At 35.7% G+C, this 19820-nt stretch overlaps 1 protein-coding gene across 1 annotated transcript in view; it reads left to right on the top strand.

Annotated features, from left to right (window-relative positions):
- The window catches only part of DIAPH2 (diaphanous related formin 2), a 206860-nt gene that overhangs the window by 60620 nt on the left and 126420 nt on the right, over positions 1-19820 (top strand). Inside the window, exons 19-22 of the mRNA XM_088527588.1 lie at positions 2903-3004; positions 5462-5556; positions 10013-10114; positions 14332-14571. Coding sequence (XP_088383714.1) covers positions 2903-3004; positions 5462-5556; positions 10013-10114; positions 14332-14571 — 539 coding nt within the window. The remainder of the gene's footprint in view (positions 1-2902; positions 3005-5461; positions 5557-10012; positions 10115-14331; positions 14572-19820) is intronic.

The following is a 19820-nucleotide window of genomic DNA, read 5'->3' as shown; positions in this document are numbered from 1 at the left end:
GATAAATAGTATGGCAACTGTGTTGTAGTCCTTTTTTATCTCCTTTCCATTTGGATACTTATCATATTCATAACTCAGAGTTGTTAGTGTTTGTACTTTATTAAAACTACTCAGCAGTAAAAGTGCCTAGGTTTAAAAAGAAGGAAGGGAGGCTGTTAATATGAGCTAAGTGTTTTGGCCCAGAGTTAAATGCTTTAAGAGCTCAAATAATATTCAATAAAATTTTATGTACTTCTAAAAATCTTATTGTGCTAATTTTAATGCCATTTAGTAACTGAGCTAATTAACAGGTATATAGTTTTATTAGTTGCTTTGCAGCTGTTAATTTTCAAAAGCCATGTGTGCTAACAGCTTTTTTTTCCTGATGTGAAGGTGCTGAGTACTGGTGGTGCAGACTCTTGGAAATATTTCAACTTGTTTGTATGTTGTCTTGGCCATGGTGATCATCAGTCTAGTTTAATATATTTTAGACTTCTCTAACTCTAGAAGTTATGCCATTTTCTTTTTCTTTAGATACTAAATGTGTTGCAGGCAGTGACTATCTGTGAGATATATTAACTCAGGTGATGGTATCAATGAGGGTTCACATTTAAGCTGCATGTGCTTTGTGTAACATAAGATTGGAGTAGAAAGTAATCCCTTACATCATGTTGCATCACCTTTTTTTCCTTCAGCTTTGATAAACAAGTATGTTGTTGCTAACAAAACAGTATTCACTTCTAAATAAAACAAAATGTTTGTTACCTAACAAGAAAAAGAAAAAAGCTTCCTTCAAGAAAAATAGATACAGAGTACGGGATTTAAACATACTTTTTATGAACAAATGATACATGGTGGCCTGAACTGAGAGAGGAGAGCTTGGCAGCCCTGCAGGTGGGCTTATTTTCCTTTTGGACCCAGTGAATGAGAACTCAAGAAGGCTGCTTTGGTTGCCGCTTTGATGCTGTCACATGAGTGTCAGAATTGAGTATTTTTGATGCTGTCTTTTGTGAATTGGCATAGAGGTAACTACAAGTCCTTAAAATCTGTGCTTGAGTAGATTCAACTTTTGAGAACATCTGCCTTGGAGATGGGGATCTTGCTCTAATCACAAAATGAAATATTTATGAAATGGATACATTTGTAAGTGGTGATATTACATCTCTTCAAGCTTAAGCAGGTTGGAGAAGCTGTACTGTGTTATAAAAGTTTTGAACATCTGTTTTTTTGTGGTTAATACTCTCACAGTAGTAAAAAGAGTGCAATCTGGAAACAGTTGAGGGATAGTAGTGAAAAACCTGGTTGCACTATAGTTGAGTAACTCAATACGTGTTTTGGGTTGTGCCCATGTACCACCTTTGCCCTTGAACTCTTAGTCACAAGGCTGTTTCAAACACTTGCTGGGCTGGTCAAATGTGCAAATTACTGTTGTAAATAAATGTACCTCTATGGGGGATGAAATTGGGTAAAAGTTGTCCTCAAATCAGTGTCTGTAGGCTTCTTTGCTGAGAACCCCTTCATTTATTACATTGAGGAATGTCGAGAGGTGTCAGTCCATCCGCACTGTTCCTGAAAGCCTGTTCTCTGTGTGTGCTTGTCATTTAGAGGTCATAGTTATTACTAAATAAAGTTGGAGAGGGGGGAAAAGTTTCAAGTAATCCTACCTAGCATTCTTGTCCATCAAGATATTCCTTAAAATATTTAGATATATAAAATATTTATCAGGGGCTCATATACTTGTCAGTAATTTACTTGCTCATTTACTGAACAGTATCTCTCCTTAAAAGAGGAGTTTTCTGGTAATCAGTCCCCTATGAGAGCCTTATCTTTCTTGGCTATTGCTACAATTTTAGTTCAGCTTCTGAGTTAGTAAATAAGTTTTTCCCCCCAGATCTAGGTCTATTCTGGAGAATTCTTGGAACTTGTTTTTATGTGGAGCTGGTTTTCACGTGGTGTTGAAGACTGTCATGGGACCGGGCTGGGGTCTCCTCTCCTGTACTTGACGATGGAATGAATTGGGCTCTGCCATTGAGCTCTGAGATAATACTTGGAAATGCTCAGAACCCAAAAATCTCTCCGTCTTCTGCTAAGCTATTTATGTTTCCATTGGATTTTTGCTATATTGCTTAGTAAATTTTTATTACCCCTGTTGACATTTTGCAATCCAAAAGGCTGAAGAGAACAACACTGACTTTGTATATTTTTGGCTAAGCTCGCTGTAGACCAAGCCTTTCTTCAATGTTTGTGAAAGGAACTTGATGATGTTTTTATTTATATAAATTCTTTATACTAGTTTTTATTTAATTTTAACCCTTACATATAAGGCTGGTGTTACATGCTGCTTGAGGAATTCTCAATTTAAATACACAGGTTTTTTTGTTTGGTTTTCTTTTTTACTAGCATCAGCATAAATAACGGCTATAGGAACACTGTAGCTTTTTAAGAATCCTACCTTTGTATTTATTGTCTAATAAAATCTCAGATGATTTATTGGTTTTGGATCAAAAACTTTAAAATTTTAAACTTCAATATGAATATTTCAACAGAAGGCACTCATGCTTTGAGTTAGCACTAAATCATTGTGGACTACCTTTTTAAAGGTACTTGGAATAAAGTAGAGCTCTCCAGCTCTACTTTAAAGTAGAGCTTGTAAAAAAGTAGCTTGTGGGTTAAAAATACATAAACATATTTGGTGGTTGGCAAAATTGTCTTTGTTTTATGACAGTTTTCATTTCCTGTTTCTGCTAATATTAAGTCACTTTGTTTCTTTGAGTATTTTAGGGTACTTTGAGGAGATGGAGTTGTCTTGCCTTAGACTCATTCTTATAGATGCATTATTATGGTTTCCTGGCCGAGATACTGTTGTGTTTAAATCTTGCAGTTGTTATAATGACTCAGAATTTAATAAATACATGTTTTACAGCTAAAAGGGCTCTAGAAGAAACAGAAGAAAAGAAATCAGCTCAGCCAAAGAAAAGGATTAAAGAATTAAGAATTTTGGATGGAAAGACTGCACAAAACTTATGTAAGTAACATAAAATGCATATATTTGGTAAATGTGTCATTAAACCCTACACAACTGTCCTTTCTCTCCTTTCTTATTTACTGGTATATGAAACTACTCTCCACCCCTCTTTCTAAGAAAAACAGCTGTGCTTAATCCAATATAGGCTTTTGGCTTTGCAGGTCAGCTAGGTGCTTTCACCACTGTGTTGCTGTGACCATATGTTTCTACTTTTCTGTACAACAAATTTGGTGTAATTCTTGAGGTTTCGCATTGTGGAAAGGCAGCGTGGGTATCCTCATGCGTCCTGAGAGTACCTGGCAGCCTTGCGTGGGTTTCAGTGTTAATGCTTAGGCAGAATTAGTCAGAAATGGAGCCTCCTTATGCCAAAGTAGGCTTACGACATATACTTGAAAAGTTTAATGAAAGGATTTTTAATTCAAGAATAAATGGTGTTCTGATATAACCCATCTCTTCAGGAGGTGTCTTAATGGAGTCTCTGGCTCCCAACAAACAGGTTCTTGGAGTTTGCTGTTATGTCATTAAGACAGATCCCTTAGTAAATTCTCTACTGTTGCTGCTTCTTCCCATCAATGGCTAATCCAGTTATTTCAGATGCATTTGGGTTCATGCAGTTCTAATTGTTTAAAATGCATTCATTTTTGGTAACAAGATTATTTTGGGGAAATAGTGAAACATTGCTAAAGTAATTCAATGAATAGATGAAGTGGGGTAGAAAAAACAGTTGCGGGGGCTTTTGCTAAGCTCTTAGACAAAAGTGATTCATTTTTTACGTAACGATTTGTAACTTATGTAAATGAGAATGGTAAATCTACTGTCGTGATGCTTTAATTGAGGTACAGGAAATAGTAAAATGTAAAAATTGTAGAACTAAATGCTTCCTCCATATCTTCATGAAGCACAAAAGCAGTGAAATGCCTTTTTCATATCAACATCCAGAGACCTTATTCACGCTGCAAGAGCCACTTTAAGTTGAGAAAACTCTGAAATTCTTATTGTGTCTAATTTTGCAGTGAAAATGAGGGTGGATGCTATGAAGTAACAGTAGGTACCCCCCTTCCCAGCAGGGGAAAAAAGAACCTTTTTCTAAAATACACCATCTCAAGTGACCTTGAGTCTTACTAGGAGAACAAAGCTTTGCATATATATATGGTTTGGATTCATTATGCAATTTGGGAAAACCATTTAAAAATGAAGCATGGAAAAATATAATTTCTTAGCCAAGCAGAGATGGCATGATTTTAGATTTAGAGAGACTGATAAGATTGATTAGTCATGAGAAACTGACCTCTAATAAGAAAAATGTTATGAAATCGAAGTTAGGTGCAAATGCTATTAATCATAAATTATAAGGAAAGCTATAGTATTCAGTGGTATAAAGTAGTGCAGTTTCTATGCATGTGAGGTAGTTGCCACACATAAATGTTTCAGGATGAGGAGAGCGCTGGGTCCTTTTTAGCATCTCCTCTTTGTTTTGTGACTATAGCTTTGAAGAACAATAGCTTTGTTTATTATTTGAAACTTGATCTTTCTGTCCTTAATTGTGTGTGTAGAACAATCATTGACAGCAGTTGATTCTTCTATTTGAATTGGAAATACCATAAAATGCCACTAGTCTGTCTACATCCATGCCAAATGAAGTGTAAAACCAAATCTGTGCATTGCTTATTACCGTGGCCCTGAGCACATTCTCCATAGCTGTGAATGTGCTATGACACAAATCATACAAAATTTCAAACCAAGTGTTGAAAATATGGATGCAGGAAAATCAGTCATAGTAGTTGGGCTGAGAGTACATCAACTTATGAAAACGGTATGCCAGTCTGTTAGGGTTGTTTTATGGCATACTGAATTATGCTTTTTTGAGATGTAATAACAATCTAAGATCAAATTACTTTGATAATTCCATGTTTAAACAGTTTTTAACATGCTTTCTTTCTTGAATCAGCCTAGCTACCCTCAGAAATGGGAGAGGACTTAGGATATTGCCATCTTCGTTAGCTTTTTGGCATGGAATTTTTCTAGAATGCCATGTAAATATCATTGAAGCAATTGCAAATTCCCTTCAAATGAGTACATGTGCTTATGAAAGCAAAATTAATAGTTAAAGCCTTCTAATGACTTCGTAAATCTACTTCTAACTAATAACATGCGTATTTTGCCCCTTATTAAAAAAAAAAAAAAAAAAGATTTTATTGATGCAGATGAATAACACTGCTAAGAGCAACGGAGGCTCCGACAACGGTTAATACTGCTGTCCTAGTCTTACTCTTCACAGAGTTTCATTAGCATTTGAACTGTAATAGCGTACTTGATCTACAGCTTATTTTATATGGAAAGCTCTTTCGTTGTTTATCATCTTAATTTGAATGACGAATGGGCTGGTAAAAATGAATTTTGTGTTTACATGAATCCTTTTGGCATTTTTGAATCTTATTATGTGTTATTGAATTTTAGCAATATTTTTGGGATCTTTTCGTATGCCTTATGAAGAAATAAAAAATATAATTTTAGAGGTTGATGAAGAGAAGCTGAGTGAATCCTTGATTCAGGTATGTCAAAATGTCTCTTATTTTGTTCATTGTTTGTATGCCACATAAAAATGTTGTGAAGGAATGAGAATTCAACAGTGAAATAGTGTAGAGTAGTTACTGTTTTGTTTATTTCACTTCTACTTTAGCAAATGTTGATATACAACAGTAAAACTACGGTTAAAATAGGTTGTTAACAAAAGCCATTTTGTCGCAGAGTTTATTGCTTTATGAAGTTTCCCTTTCAGAAGGAAACTTGTGATGATTCTCATTTTTGAGTTTGTAGTTCAGCCAAGATCCCTTAGCCAAAGAGAGGACCCTAGGGAGCACCGTTCGCACGCGGGTAGGCTCTGGCACGGAGCAGCGTGGGTGTGCACGGAGCCCTAAGGAGCCCTGCCAAGGGACAGCGGCCAGGAAGCACTTGAGGCAAGAAGTGTGCGAGAAGTGGCATAGTAGTATGGCTGGTACCACAATGCTGGCATTGAATTAGTTTCTTTTAATGTAATATGCAGATTGTTGGCATCGTGACTACCAACTCACGCCATATCTGCTCTCGGATGTTTTTTCTAGCTAAGGTACCAGGCCACTATTGGCCTTTTCTGCTTTCCTTGTGCTGTGCGTGCGTCCGTCCCCTACTGCTGTTCTGCCTCCTCCCGCCACTCGAGCAGCGTTCTGTGTGATTTTCTTTCTCTTGTCTTAGTCCAGGCAATTTTTAAATCTAGGGAAACTAGGTAAAACTGAGTTTCCTACTCTTTTCACAGTTAGATTATGCAGTTTGTGGCTTCTTCAAACATAGATATATTTTAACAAAATTGGCTCCACTTTGTTGCAAAAGTATACTGTAAATTGAATTAAGTTTATCAAATTAAATTTACTTGTGCTTTCTTCCCAGTTTTTCTTGTGTCAACAAAGCCTTCCTACATCTCTGGAGCTTTGTTTCCTTGAGACTTTACGGAAGGGCTGTCATTTTCTCCTAGACCCCAGAGTCCTGGGCTCACAGCAGGACATACAGGGGACTATTTTTTTTCTTCCTTACAAAAAGCTTCTGCACAGGACAGGAATTATTTAGAAAGAAGTAGGAAGTCTGAATTTACAATTATGGTCAGGGATATTGGATAATTTGATCAAGAAGCCTACAGGATTAGTAAAATCAAATATGAACAGGAAAAAATCCTTAAATATCTCAGAAATGCAGACTAGCTTAACATTGGTGTAGCTACCTTGTTTACAGCAAGTGCAAAATTATATTGAGGTCTGGATAAGGAGAAATAGCGTATAATATGTTAGGCTAAAATGTAAGGTCATGATCTCAAAATGTAGCTGTAAAACCCTAGGAGCTAATGCTGTAGTGGTTGCTAATGAATCAGAAATGATTGAGGAGGAGTAATAGTGAGTGTCTGCAACGAGATGAGCATAACTACCACTGCAGGCAGCCGTGAAGAAAGCCAGTGTGATTGTAAGCTCTATCAGCGAAGTACTTCCAAGGGAGAGGGAATTATTATGCTTCTGAGTAACGCACTTGTGCAGAGTATTTTAGATCATGTCTTACATTTCTCAAAAATGAAATAAAAATGTAGGCTGAACTTAAACTACTTAAGGGGATTGGGGGATGGAGAAACAGAGTTTGCAAAGGAAGCTAGAGAAGATTGGCTTGATGAGGTTAGCAGTATAAATAGCTGAGAGGAGCTATAACTGCGCTATACCCGTACTAGGAGAAGAGAGAGAGCTAGATTAGCATCAGGGAGGAAAATGAAGTTGCTTAAGTAAAAGGCAGTGGTAAGAGCAGAACGCATGGATGCCTTCATTTAAATTCATGACCATTTTAGAAACACAACTGTTGATAAACGGCAAAAGAGCGAGGCTTTACTTTGGTGTTCCAGGGGAGACAGTTCAAAATAATAAGGAAATAATAAGTTTTATTTGGAGGTTGGTCCATTCCTGCAAGGAGTAGTGTAGCCTCATTAAGCTCATATACTGTAAGAATTTCCTTCCATGTTTCTAAAAATATTCTGAAGAATATATTGGCATAAATGGCTGTATCATCCACTTGGTGTTCATTCTCTTCTGATGTATTTTGTTCTGGTCTTCCAGCTACGCATGAGGTACTACCTAATTTACTAGTTTAAAATTTTTCAGTGTTACTAATTGGAGAACTTTTACAAAGCAACCCTTGTTCACTTTGATGCTTAGCAGAACCTTATAGAAACTGCTTTGTTCTCCAAGTATCAGCAAGTCACTGAGACTCTCTGAGTATCTACGTAGTTGTGAAAGGTAAAGGAGTACAGCACCACTGAGCAGTTTGAGAAATGCTCTCCTTTTCAGTCAGGCTTCTCAAGCCTTTGTTTCTTGCTGCTTTTCAAATTTATCTTGTCATACTTACTAAAGTAATACTTCCAAAGTAATTGGCTTTTTAATCAGATTGGATACCTGGTAGTTTTTTTTTTTTTTTCTTTTCTTTTTTTTTTCTTTTTTCTTGAGAAATATATTCTAGGGAAAATATTCTCAATTCTGTTTGAAAGAGTAAGTTCTTGTAAGGAGCTGCACATCAACCATCTGACTGTAAGCAGCTACAGTCAAACATGATGTTTAGCAGAATTTTGGCCATCTGTCAGTGGCCTTTCAACTGATGCTTGTGGCCTGGGTGCTAAATGGAGTGATGTATTTGACAGCAGCAGGGAAACAAGCAAGTATGCTGTAATATTTTTTTCTTGTAGTGATATTTTCAGTCTGCTCGCAGTTAAAAGTGCATCATCTCCAAGAACCTTTGTTCTTGAGTGTTAGTTTGGATGTGGAGAATTTGGGACTGGATTCAGCCAGTTGAGAATATGCATTTTGCACATGCTTGAGGTTTAATGGTGTCATTAGCATGATATTTCAAAGTGTATTTGTAAAAAATAGACTGCTAATCATTTTAGTGCATTCAAGTTTGAATGTATGCATGTAGTTATATGTGTTCTAGTTATGATTCTGGGTTTTCTGATTGTTCCTAGAATTGGTGATTTATTTATGTATTTTTTTTAAGTGCCTTTAAAAGTTGCAATGCAAGGATTTTGGCAATGTGATTTTTTTTTCCCCAATTTTATTGCTGAGCATGTTATGGATAAATCTTCTTATTATTTACCTTATATCAAATACCTGTATGATAGGTAATATTTTATATGTATTCTTTACTATTCACTGTCTAGCTCTCCAGCATAAATTTTAACCTTTGTTAATGGATACAGAGCTTTTTTGTATGATTTTGAGGACCTGAAAAGATGATATGTGAGTCTCTAAAAAATCCATGTTCTCTGAATATATGTATTTTTCTAAGAAGCATTAACATACCCTTCTGTCAGCTTGCTGATGTTAGCCTTCGATCTCTACTCCTTTTTATATAAACCCTTTTTTATTTGCCCTGTTTTTATTTAAGCCTGCAGCATCATCATAAATACATTATTATAAAATATCATTCTCCAAAATTTGTTTTGATATTCAACCATTTAATGTTTTAGCTTTTGTTTTTGATTATTTGATTGAATTGATCAACATAAACATTTGACTATATTTTTATACATATTCTTGCGATTTGCCAGTGTTGAGGGTTATCACCTGACATGACAGCCTGGAAAAGTGCTCTGGAAGGATGCTGCAGAAGTAGAATATTATGAGAACACCCTGATGGAGCACGAAAACAAAGCTAGACCATGACTCTCCTGTTGTCTGCTTACCAAAGCATATATATGTATGAATGCATGTATGTTTGTGTGTGTTTGTATATATACACTTACATGCATGCATATATGTATATATTTAACATTGCACTCATCATTTTTCTATAGGTCAAGTCTTAGTTTAGGCCCTGTAAGTTACAGACCAGTCAGCTTCACTTCAGTCCCTGAGATGCACAACGCTTGGAAATGCACTTCCAAATTTGTGCAGCACAAGACAGCAATCGGGAAAAGCACAGATTTGTTAAGGGTAGAAAAGACAAAAAGTTATTTCTGGCAAGAATGAAAGACTCCTCTTACTTTGATTTAACCTTTGGGTGTGCAATTAGATAGAAAAACAAAACTTCTTGCTGAGTTGTGGTATCAAAAGTGGTGAGTGTTACACTTACTGTCCAGATATTCTGGATGTTCTGTACAATTGTGAGATGGTGTTCAATTTCTGTGGAAGGTGATTTCAAGAGAAGCTTCTGCACTGCTGTTGTGAATGAGCTCTTAAGCATTTTTTTTTCTTTTCCTGACTTGCTACAAACTAATTGTTCCTTGATTAATATGAAATGAGCAATATACAAAAACATGTAGCTAGCAAATAATTCTTTAATATTTGACAGTTTCTAAGGCCTTCGTGTATAACTCTTAAGTCATCCCTCAAATTAGAGATTGTAACAGAGGTGCTGATGTCTGTATTAAATAATTACAGATTTGATGTTTACATAGTACTGGAGATATCTAAATGGAAGAAGCTCTTAACTTTTTTCTTTTTATTCTAGAGTCTAGTAAAGAATCTTCCCGAGCAGAAAGAGCTCAATGCCTTAGCCCAGTTAAAGGATGAATATAATGATCTTTGTGAGCCAGAACAATTTGGAATTGTTGTAAGTATTAGTGCAATACTTAACTGGAAAGTTCTCTTTTGTCAAATAGATTGGAAAGAAAAATTATAGGTTTAAAGTATTTTGGTTAGAATTACTGCAAAAATGTTGCCCTTTATTGATCAGTAATCTAAAATCAATATAAAAATTGCTGTATTTTGTTTAGAGAAGTTAGGGAAATGAAAGGCCAGTCACATTTTGGAAAACCTTTAGGGTATTTATTTTGTAACAAATGGTATACAGTTCCCAAAACACAAAGTTTTGCAGCAGTGATGAGGAGGCTTCATTGACGTGTGATATATAACTCTATGCAAAAGCCCCAGAGGGAAACTGTGCCCTTGTTTGTCACATGGCAGGAAGGGACTAAAACAATATGATGAAATGGCCATGGTGGCCTGAGGCACCTGAGGCTTCTCCTCCCTCTGAAGCCCTTGGAACCACTGGATTCTCTCTCTGCTTCCTCTTTGCTCTTGAAAAGGCAGTGAGCAAATGGATTAGCAGGGAGGCGTTGATGCAGCAAATAAATATCTGATTATTCCTCTCTCACAGAAATAATGCCACTCCAAGTGCAAAATTGTTTACCTTTTGTGCAAGGAGAGTGAAACTTGTCCGAAGAAAACATTTTAATGCTGTAAATTCCTACCCACACCACCCTGATCTTCTCTAATTTGTGTCTTCTCCTCCTTAGCTCCCTTATTTTGCCACAAACTTTCAATTTTAAGTTTTATACCCATCTTATCTCTTCTACCTCAGCCTTTTTCCCCAAATCAGTATTGCTGTATTTTTCTGTGGGTTTTATAGAAAGAGATTTCTGGATCAATGTGCTGTTTATCTGCATCCTTGCTGTTCTCTGTGGGGTAGTAGTGAACTACCCTTCTACTGAGGAAGGCTGCGACGATGACGCTGCACCATGGGTTGGGAGCAAGCTGCAGAAGTCCGTGTACTGCCCTGAGCCATTTTCTAGGGATTCTACATCAAAATAAGAAGCAGAAAATTCAAAGGAAATGAAAAATTTAGATTTCTAGATGAAAATCAGTGGGGAGACTGTGTTGTGTCTTTTGGTCGTCTTACATGCCTGTGATCTTCTGGTTCTGACTTGTAATTAATACTGAATTGAAGTTAAATGGTCCTTGTTTTTCACTCAAAAAAACAAAATCTTTTTTGAAAAGAAGTCATACAATTTTTATGAATATATCTTTATGTTTAGATGGCAAATATCACATAATACACCCGTGGTCAGTTTTTGGGGATCAATTTTTTCATTATTTTGGGGAACGATTGACCACAGAAGTGGAGAAAGGATTCAAAAATAGTTCATGCAACATTAACTTGAAAAATATGCTTAACCGAACTTGTCCAAATTATGACTTTTCCCTGATGAAGAAATTAAATGTCCTGAAGCATGTTTGTTTATTCAACTTGATAATCTGATTCAATTAAAAAAATATTAGTTTTCCTTGTGGGCACTGTCTTATTTTTAGACTCCAAAGGCTGCAGTAGCACTGCTAAAATGCTGGGTTTATTTATCATTTAGTTTAATTCAACTATCCATCCCTCCATTAAAGTAGAAGAAATGCAGCTGAATTTGACTGCAGACAGGGAGGTTCTTTTTATTTTATTTTTATTTTTTGAAATAGTTTTGGAGTCTTGCATTAATAATAATCCGTGATATTAGGAAGAGAATGTTTAGAAATAAAAGTTAACTGATAGACTGAATTAAAGAACATTTAAAAGGTGTATACTTATTTGTATGTAAAGTTAGGTATCTTAATTAACAGAGATTTTAATTGGATAATCAGTATGCCCATCAAATTTAATAAAGGTCAGAATAAGATGTTTAAAATTTGTGTAGAAACGACATACTTAATAAATAGATTACTTACTGTAAGAAACCAATTAGCTTAATATTCATCTGATATGTGAATGAAAATTAGAGCATCACATTTTCATTTAGATGAAATATTAAGATCAATTATATACTCAAATTAATTATTGGAGCAGTTTTTGAAGTTATATCCTGGGATTTAAAAAAAAAGGCAGCGCAATCTCATATAAAAATGTTTGTTGATGCAGTAGTAGAGTGAGGAAAATAGGTTAACTGATTCAGTTCTATAACTGAGCTATGCAGATATTTCTGATAGTTAAATTTACAGTATGTATTCAAAAACCTTACACAGGAAAGAAAGCTAACTTAAATTATGCTTTTTGCCTTGTTCTCTAGTAGCCATTGAACAAAGTTTTGATGGGGAGTTAGAGAACTTGAAAGGTAATTATATTTCTTTAAGAAAGGCATGAATCAAAACCTTGATTTCTCGCAGGAACCTTTATGAGGAAATTACAGTATGCAGATGCATAGGAAACTTATTAGCTCCAGTGCCCACAACATGAGTTGGGCAGGAAATAGCTTTTTATCTGGATAATACTGTTACTTGTATCCACTTGAATGTGTGTGATATTTTATATGACTTTGACATCAAATTTGTAGAGCTGGAAAGAGATGGATTTTTTTTCTTTACTTAATTATTGCACATTACCTATTTTGATAAGATTCCTCTAAGTTTAATATTTTCATCAGCCATCGAAAGTGTGTGTGTAGATAAATATGTAAGGAAAAATTGAACCTGTGTAATCCAATTAAAACTTAGTGCTGTTATAAACAACTATATATTGCAATGCAAATAAATCCCCAGCGTGTTGTAGCCTGGTGACCAGTGTTCCATGCCATTTCATAGAATTTAAAACACAGAAAAGTCCAAATCAGCTAACATGCTGGAAAGGATTATTCGTCACAAATGCTTTGCTCTGTATTCTGCCAACTTATTGTTGCACTTCTGTTTTCGTTTTCTAAAGATTTTAAATATCAAAGTGTTTAGCTGTCTTCTGTGAATTACAGTCATATAGTCTAAGGACATACGTTGGCAAACAATCCAACAAAATTGGTTTTGGAGCATTTAAACTGATGAATCACCAGCAAAGATGCTCTTCAATATATACATCATTTCCCACGTTTACAGAGGGGTGATTCATACACTCCTATCTATTTATCAGGTCAGTAAGTAACGTACTCCCTTTAGCAAAGTACCTGCAATGTAAAAGCAGTAACGTCTTGCGGAGTAGCTTATAAAGTTTGCTTCAAGGGCAAAGACACCAGGTTGCAAAGCAGGTAGTGTGTTGCCCACACAATGTGATGTTTTGTGTATCTATACTGAAGTATAGAGATATATATATACTTTTTTTGAAAAAAAAAGTTGGGACATATTTCCTTATATTCATAGGATTTATTATTGTGGATTCATGCCAAAACCCCATTATCTGCCTCTTGAATCTGATTAGTCTTTGAGATATGCGGCTTGGGGCTTTTTTTTTTTTTAAAGGTGAACTTGAAAGATCTCGGGATGAAATATGTGTTGTACTGTGTCTTCTAAAATACATTGGGGCTTTCTCAGTCATCATTCCAAAATACTGGTATAATTTATATTATTCTTCTTGTCTAACTTAGGGTGCTATGGGTAACACCTTCACCCCCACCCTCCTAAAAATAAGTGTTTCAGTTGAGTTAGAACTGCAGAAATAAACACCTTAGATGTAACATCAATATTTATCACAATAAATGTCATAAATGTTTATAACAATAACTCATATCAGTATAACTGTGGAAAATACTTCATGGCTAATGGCATCAATGTAACCTAGCTTCATATAAACATGTAACTAATAGAGCTTGACCTCATATGCCTCCAAATCACTGAAGTTTTCCCATGTCCTTCCTCAAGGTCCCCTAATAATTCACTCACTTTCTTGGCTACTGCTCCCTTAATGATCAAAGGCAAGGGGGAACAGTGCAGCAGCTCTGTAAGAGAGCGTCTGAAAGTGTTTGTATTTGTTCTGGTATCAGCACATGCTCTTAAGAGATTCCTAGGATGAAAAACTGGAAAACTTAATCCTAAGTTCTTTGTATCTTAAGTTCTTTGGTAATAAAAAGTGTTCTTTTATTTTTGTTGTGTACTTTCAATTAGTTGGGTAAAGCTAAGTAATACAACATGGAGAAAGAAAAATCTGCGTGCAGGTATAGATTATTGGAAGCACAATACAGTCAATACAAATATATTCAGTGTGGCTACAAATGTGGCTACACATTTTTTTATTAACTCTTTTGCATGAATTTCATAAATTTGCTTTTATTATTTTTATGTTCTGATTTATTACCCCCTATTTTGCAGATGAGTTCAGTGAAAATGCTGCGGCCTCGTCTCAATGGGATTCTTTTCAGGCTCATGTTTGAGGAGCACGTCAACAACATCAAGCCTGACATTATGGCAGTTACACTTGCTTGTGAAGAGCTGAAGAAGAGCGAAAGCTTCAGCAGGCTTTTAGAGTTAGTGCTGCTGGTTGGAAACTACATGAACTCTGGCTCCAGAAATGCACAATCTCTTGGCTTTAACATCAGTTTCCTTTGCAAGGTAAGATGAAGCTGTAAAACTTTTGTAATTGTAGATTCATGAAATTCACAGCACATAACAGAGTAACCTAAGTAGGGAAAAAAACTTTCCTCAGGGAAACTTAATGGCTACTCAAGGTTTAGGAAGGGGTCACAATACAAACATGTTGCCAACTCTAGATAAAATCAGAGTCATCACCTGGGAAATATCCTTATTTGTGAATAGCCATTGATGCCAAATTGAAAGTGCTTAAATATATTGCTGCTTTTTTGTTGTTTGTTTGTTTTTGTTTTTTTGAATCTAAAGGGAAATTATTGTTTTAAGTAGAAAAATAACTCTTAGGTGGGGAAAAGGAGCATTGACTGTGCCTGAGCGCTATTCTAGCATAGCAGAGATTTGAGAAGGATTCTTGCACTCCAGGTGATAACTGTTGTCAATGCTGTTCCAACAGATATTGATACTATAAGTGTAGTTTGAATACCTCTCCAAACTATTCTCTACTCAACAGAATAACTGTTGAAGTGTAGCTATTTGCGCTTGCAGCTAAATTTTGTTTAAAATAATGGAGAAACTCATTTCTGATGATTTACTTCAGGCCTACGCTGAAAAAAAAATTGTTTTTAATTTTGGTTTAAAGACTGAGATTTCTGTTGGAAGCGTGTGTGTTTTTATTCTCTCTCTCTGTTACAAATAGAGAAAATAGTTAAATGTGAAAATGAATCACTAATAGATCTAAAATTCCAAAATCAGAACAAATTTCTTAAGTTAGTGGAAAGGAAGTTGCTCATGGCAGTAATGCGGTTATCTGTTATTATGTTCATTGCTTATTTGTGCTCACATTAAAGGTTATTTTCTATTCCCACTTTATGGCCTTATTTTTTACTGTTCTGTTCTACCCACTCTAATTTGAATTGGGTAAATACAGTAGTGTACCTTAAGGTCTTAGCTTTCCGAAAATTGATTGTGCCCACATTTATGCTGTAAGATCGTATTTAGAGAAATAATTTTTAATTGTTTTGATTTGAATGTGTTACTCCTGTATTTTGCCACTGAGGTGAGGAATGATCGAGTCAACATTTTCAAATATAAATGTTAACATCCAAATGATAAGTTTCTTATTTAAAAATGCATGAATTTGGAAAACCCGAGGTCAGTGAAATTGCGTTGTTAATGTTTTGCCATCCCGTACATGCAAGGTGCTCTGTAAAACCTTCTGTGTTCCAATGCAATAATACTACTGAAGATTTAGTACATATATTAGAGTATTTTGTTTGACAAGTAATTATTTCTAGACCAAATAGTGAATTCAGCTAATGCTAGTGAGTGCTGTTAGCTTTACAATTCTCAAGGAACCATTATGGCCTCTTTAATGTGGTAATGCTTTGAGAATTAAAAGGATGAATATGCACAGAGCGTAATATAAAACCATTGAAAGGAAGTGATTTTCAGGATTCTGGACCTGTGATCCACACATTTACTAGGTGTAAAACAAAACCTTAAAAGTATGTATTTCTGATTGCGTTTCTATTATTTAGATGCTCTTGAGATAGACTCAAATATTGCTATGTAGCATAAATTTCACATGTAGTTATTGTCTATAACTAAGTGTCTATATTTCTATAAAGTAGCAAGTACAAGGATGATCCATCAGATTTTTCACTGATAGAGGCTACTAAAATAGCATTTGTCACTTAAAAAAGAGGAAAAAAAAATCATATTTTGATCTGAGTGTCACAGCCTAAATAGGACATTGCTTTATTTGAGAAGACATTGATTAAACTTCAGCTATTTAAATCTTTTTGTTAATGTGAGTGCTTTGGTGAGAAGATAGACGTCAAGTTGTGAAAAAGTAGCTATTTATTATAGATTTTCTGATTATTAACTATAATAAGTATAAACAGGTGTTAGTATGTCTTATTTGTAAATGTAGTATCTTCCTTTTCCAGAGCTCATACTAATAAAAAGACAATTTATCTTTATAATGAGGGGCATTTATTAAGATTGTAAAGTTGAATTTGTGCTTTAAATTGTGCTATGTGCTGCGTCAAATTTTCTCCTGGTTTGCAGTCTGTGTTTGAGTAACGAGTCAAGGGCAGCTTCCTTGCTCTGTGTGGCACAGGCACCCTCTTGACTCTAAATCTTAATATTGCAAAATCATTCCTCCAGGCTCGCAGATGGTAACCTCTTTAGAACAAATCACCATAGGCCGCCAACAGGTGATGCTCTGCAGGATCTGCGGCTCATGAAGAATGAAGAACTGGTTAAGGATGTGAGGATGAGTGGCAGCCCTGACTATGAAATAGAAATCTGGGGAGTGAGGGAGGCAAGCACAGACAGATATGCAGCAGAACAGGCTTTGATTTATTTGAGGAACTGGTAGGTGTGGGAGGCAGTTTGCAGAGCAGAGGAACTGAAGCAAGCTGGCATGTCTCTAAGAACCTCCTGCAAGCCCCCAAAAGTCCATCCTGGTATTGAAAAACGTGAGTAGATGTATCAGGAGGCCCATTTGGCTGAAGAGGGAACTCATGGCTGAGCTCCAATGCGAAACAGACACATGCATACACACACAGAGGAAAGGGAAGCAAGATCGAGCTTTTAAATAGAAGGAATTTAGAAACATTGCCTAAGGATGCAGTGGAAATAGATGGAAAAGCAAAGCTCTAGGTTTGAAACTTGCAGGAGATATCAAAGTCAACAGAGCTTTAACTACTGAACCAGAGATCAAATAATAAATAAGAATGTGCACCTGCTACTGAATGTGACGTGTGTTTTATTTACAGCAGATTCAGACATTGCAATGAGGGTGGGGTATTTAATGCTTTATTTGCATTGGTCTTTCCTAATAAAGTCTCCCAGACCTTTGTACCTTGAGACAGGGTTCAAAGAGAGGACATACCTGGGCTGGCCCTACACAGGGTCAAGTTAGAGATCTGTCAAGAGAACTTAAACCACACAAGTCCATAGGACCCGCTGGGCTGCACCTGAGGGTGCCAAGAGAGCTGACCTAATCTGTGTGACATTTTGGTCCAAAGTCTTTGAAAGGTTGTGGACACTAGGGAAGGTCTCATAGCTGGAGGAAGGACCTGGAAAAAGGGCAAGAAGGGTGATGTAGAGAACTGCAGGCAGTCAGCCTCACTTGTTTTCTTTTCCACTGGAAAATTCATCAACAAGTGTTTTCAGTGGAGGACCAAAAAGATGGTCACCGAGGTCGAGCACTTGCCCTGTGAAGAAAGACTGGTTCAATGGGGCTTATTTAGCCTGAAGAAGAAAAGGCTTCACCGAGGACTACAGCAGCCTCCCATTAATTAAGAGGTTATTGATGAGATGGAGCCAGGCTCTTGGCTAGCATATATAGCAGGAGAATGAGAAAAGGTGGTCACAAATGGAAGCAAGGGAGGTTTGGACTGGATATAAGTGGGAAAATTCAGTTTATTGAAAGATGAATTTATTGTTTTCTAACTATGCAGAATTGCCTTTTCATAAAGACAAATTTAGATTTTAACAGAGAAGAAATGAGAGAAGAGACCCAAAAAAAGAAAAAACCTTACACTAAAGGATAAAAGTCCTGGAAAGGTGCAAGTTATAGCAGAGAGTATAATAATTGCAGTAGAGAATACAATCCTTGTTGTTAGCATTATAATTCCTTCTCTTTGTTTGAATTTTTTGTTTAATGTCTGCTAAATGAGACTCAGAATTACTGTTTTCTTTATCTTATTAAATCCAGGAGCTAAGCTTTACATCCTGATGAAACTTAAATATGAGTGAATTTAATGGAGATGGTCTGCTTGTTAGGCCAAAGAAGGAATGTGGTAGGATAGCTCAAAATCTGAGGGACTGTGTTTGCTGCTCTCAAATAGCAAATTCCTGTGTTACCCTTGGTGACAAAAGGCTGTTCTGTTGTAATCTGAAGGCAAAATAATTTTGTCTATTAAAAAAAAAAAAAAAAAAAAAAAAACTTTTATCCACTTCATGATGTCACAAAGATCAAAGAATACAAATCCCACAGTCCTTGTTTGCAGACAAATTGAAATGCAATTTCCTTTCACTATACAGATGCTTAGCCAGTAAAGCTAGTTGCTAAAACTTCTATGTAGATAATGCATTAATGCATCAAAACCTTTTAACTGTATACCATTGCTGAGCATGTTTAGTCCTTAATCACTGAATCAGTATGAATTAAATTGCATCCTTAATTGCCTAAATATCTTATATTTTTAAAAGCCTGGTTTGGGACTGTACTTATTTATTCTGAACAGGGTAATCCTTAAAGCCGAAAGGCCTCTATTAAATTGAACATCAATGCAAGCCTGTCATGAGGATTATAGAATTAGAACTTTTGGTGATTTACAGAATGAGAAAACAAATAGGAGATTTTGTATGCATATTTATGTATTCTTATTAAATAAATCCTTGATTTCATTTGTAGTGTATGTTGTAGCTTACTCTTGTATAAGGACTGTACTAGATGAAGAGTTAATAAAATTTGGTTAAAAATCTTTACAGCTGTATTTGTAATACAGCTCATCTATAAAAATGACGTATATCCTTTGGCTTTAAATATTGCATGCACCTACTGCCTCATGGCCCTTGAAAACAAAGGATATTCTCTGCCTCTGCCAAATCTTCAATTAACTCATGCATTCACTCTTTATGTGTCCATAAAAATGGAAATACCGAGGTTGGACTTGAATCTGTTATTGTCATTTTCATAAATTCATGATGTTCTTTTCCATGTTCCCCAGCACACTGCAGTACGGCATTTTGCTGCAAATATATGTGCAAAAATATGGAATTTCTGGCCAGGCCTATATCTCATGATCTCAGAATAATTTTTAGAACTGTAAACTGATTCCAGCCATTAAAATCCACAGCTTTAATGGAGATCACAGAGTCAAATCACCTTTGAGACCACTAGTTCATGCTAGAAATTGCGTTTACAGTTGAGAGGATGGTGAAATTAAGTAATTGCCTATTTCTTCACACTGTGCAGAATTCTTGCACATCTTTTCCTAAGTAAAACTGAACTTAATGGGTTTGATTTGCTGTCATTTAGGGTTAGGTTTGCTTTTTTTTTTGTTTCGTATTGCAGAAATAGTAAGGTGCGTTTATTTCACGTTTGGAAATAATTTTTTAGAACGCCTGAAATAACTGGAAATTGCATTTTAGAGATCCAGCTTTTTTCTTCAGCTTTTTCTTCATTAAAAATGTCAATTTATGATAAGAAGCTTCTTAATCTTAATTGAAATAAGAGAGCAAATTCTGTCTTCAGT

This window comes from Tinamus guttatus, unplaced genomic scaffold (assembly GCF_059628265.1).
Source record: "Tinamus guttatus ecotype Peru unplaced genomic scaffold, ASM5962826v1 Tinamus_guttatus_pri_ptg000287l, whole genome shotgun sequence".
NCBI classification, from domain to species: Eukaryota; Metazoa; Chordata; class Aves; order Tinamiformes; family Tinamidae; genus Tinamus; species Tinamus guttatus.
This window is presented reverse-complemented; position numbering and strand designations above follow the sequence as displayed.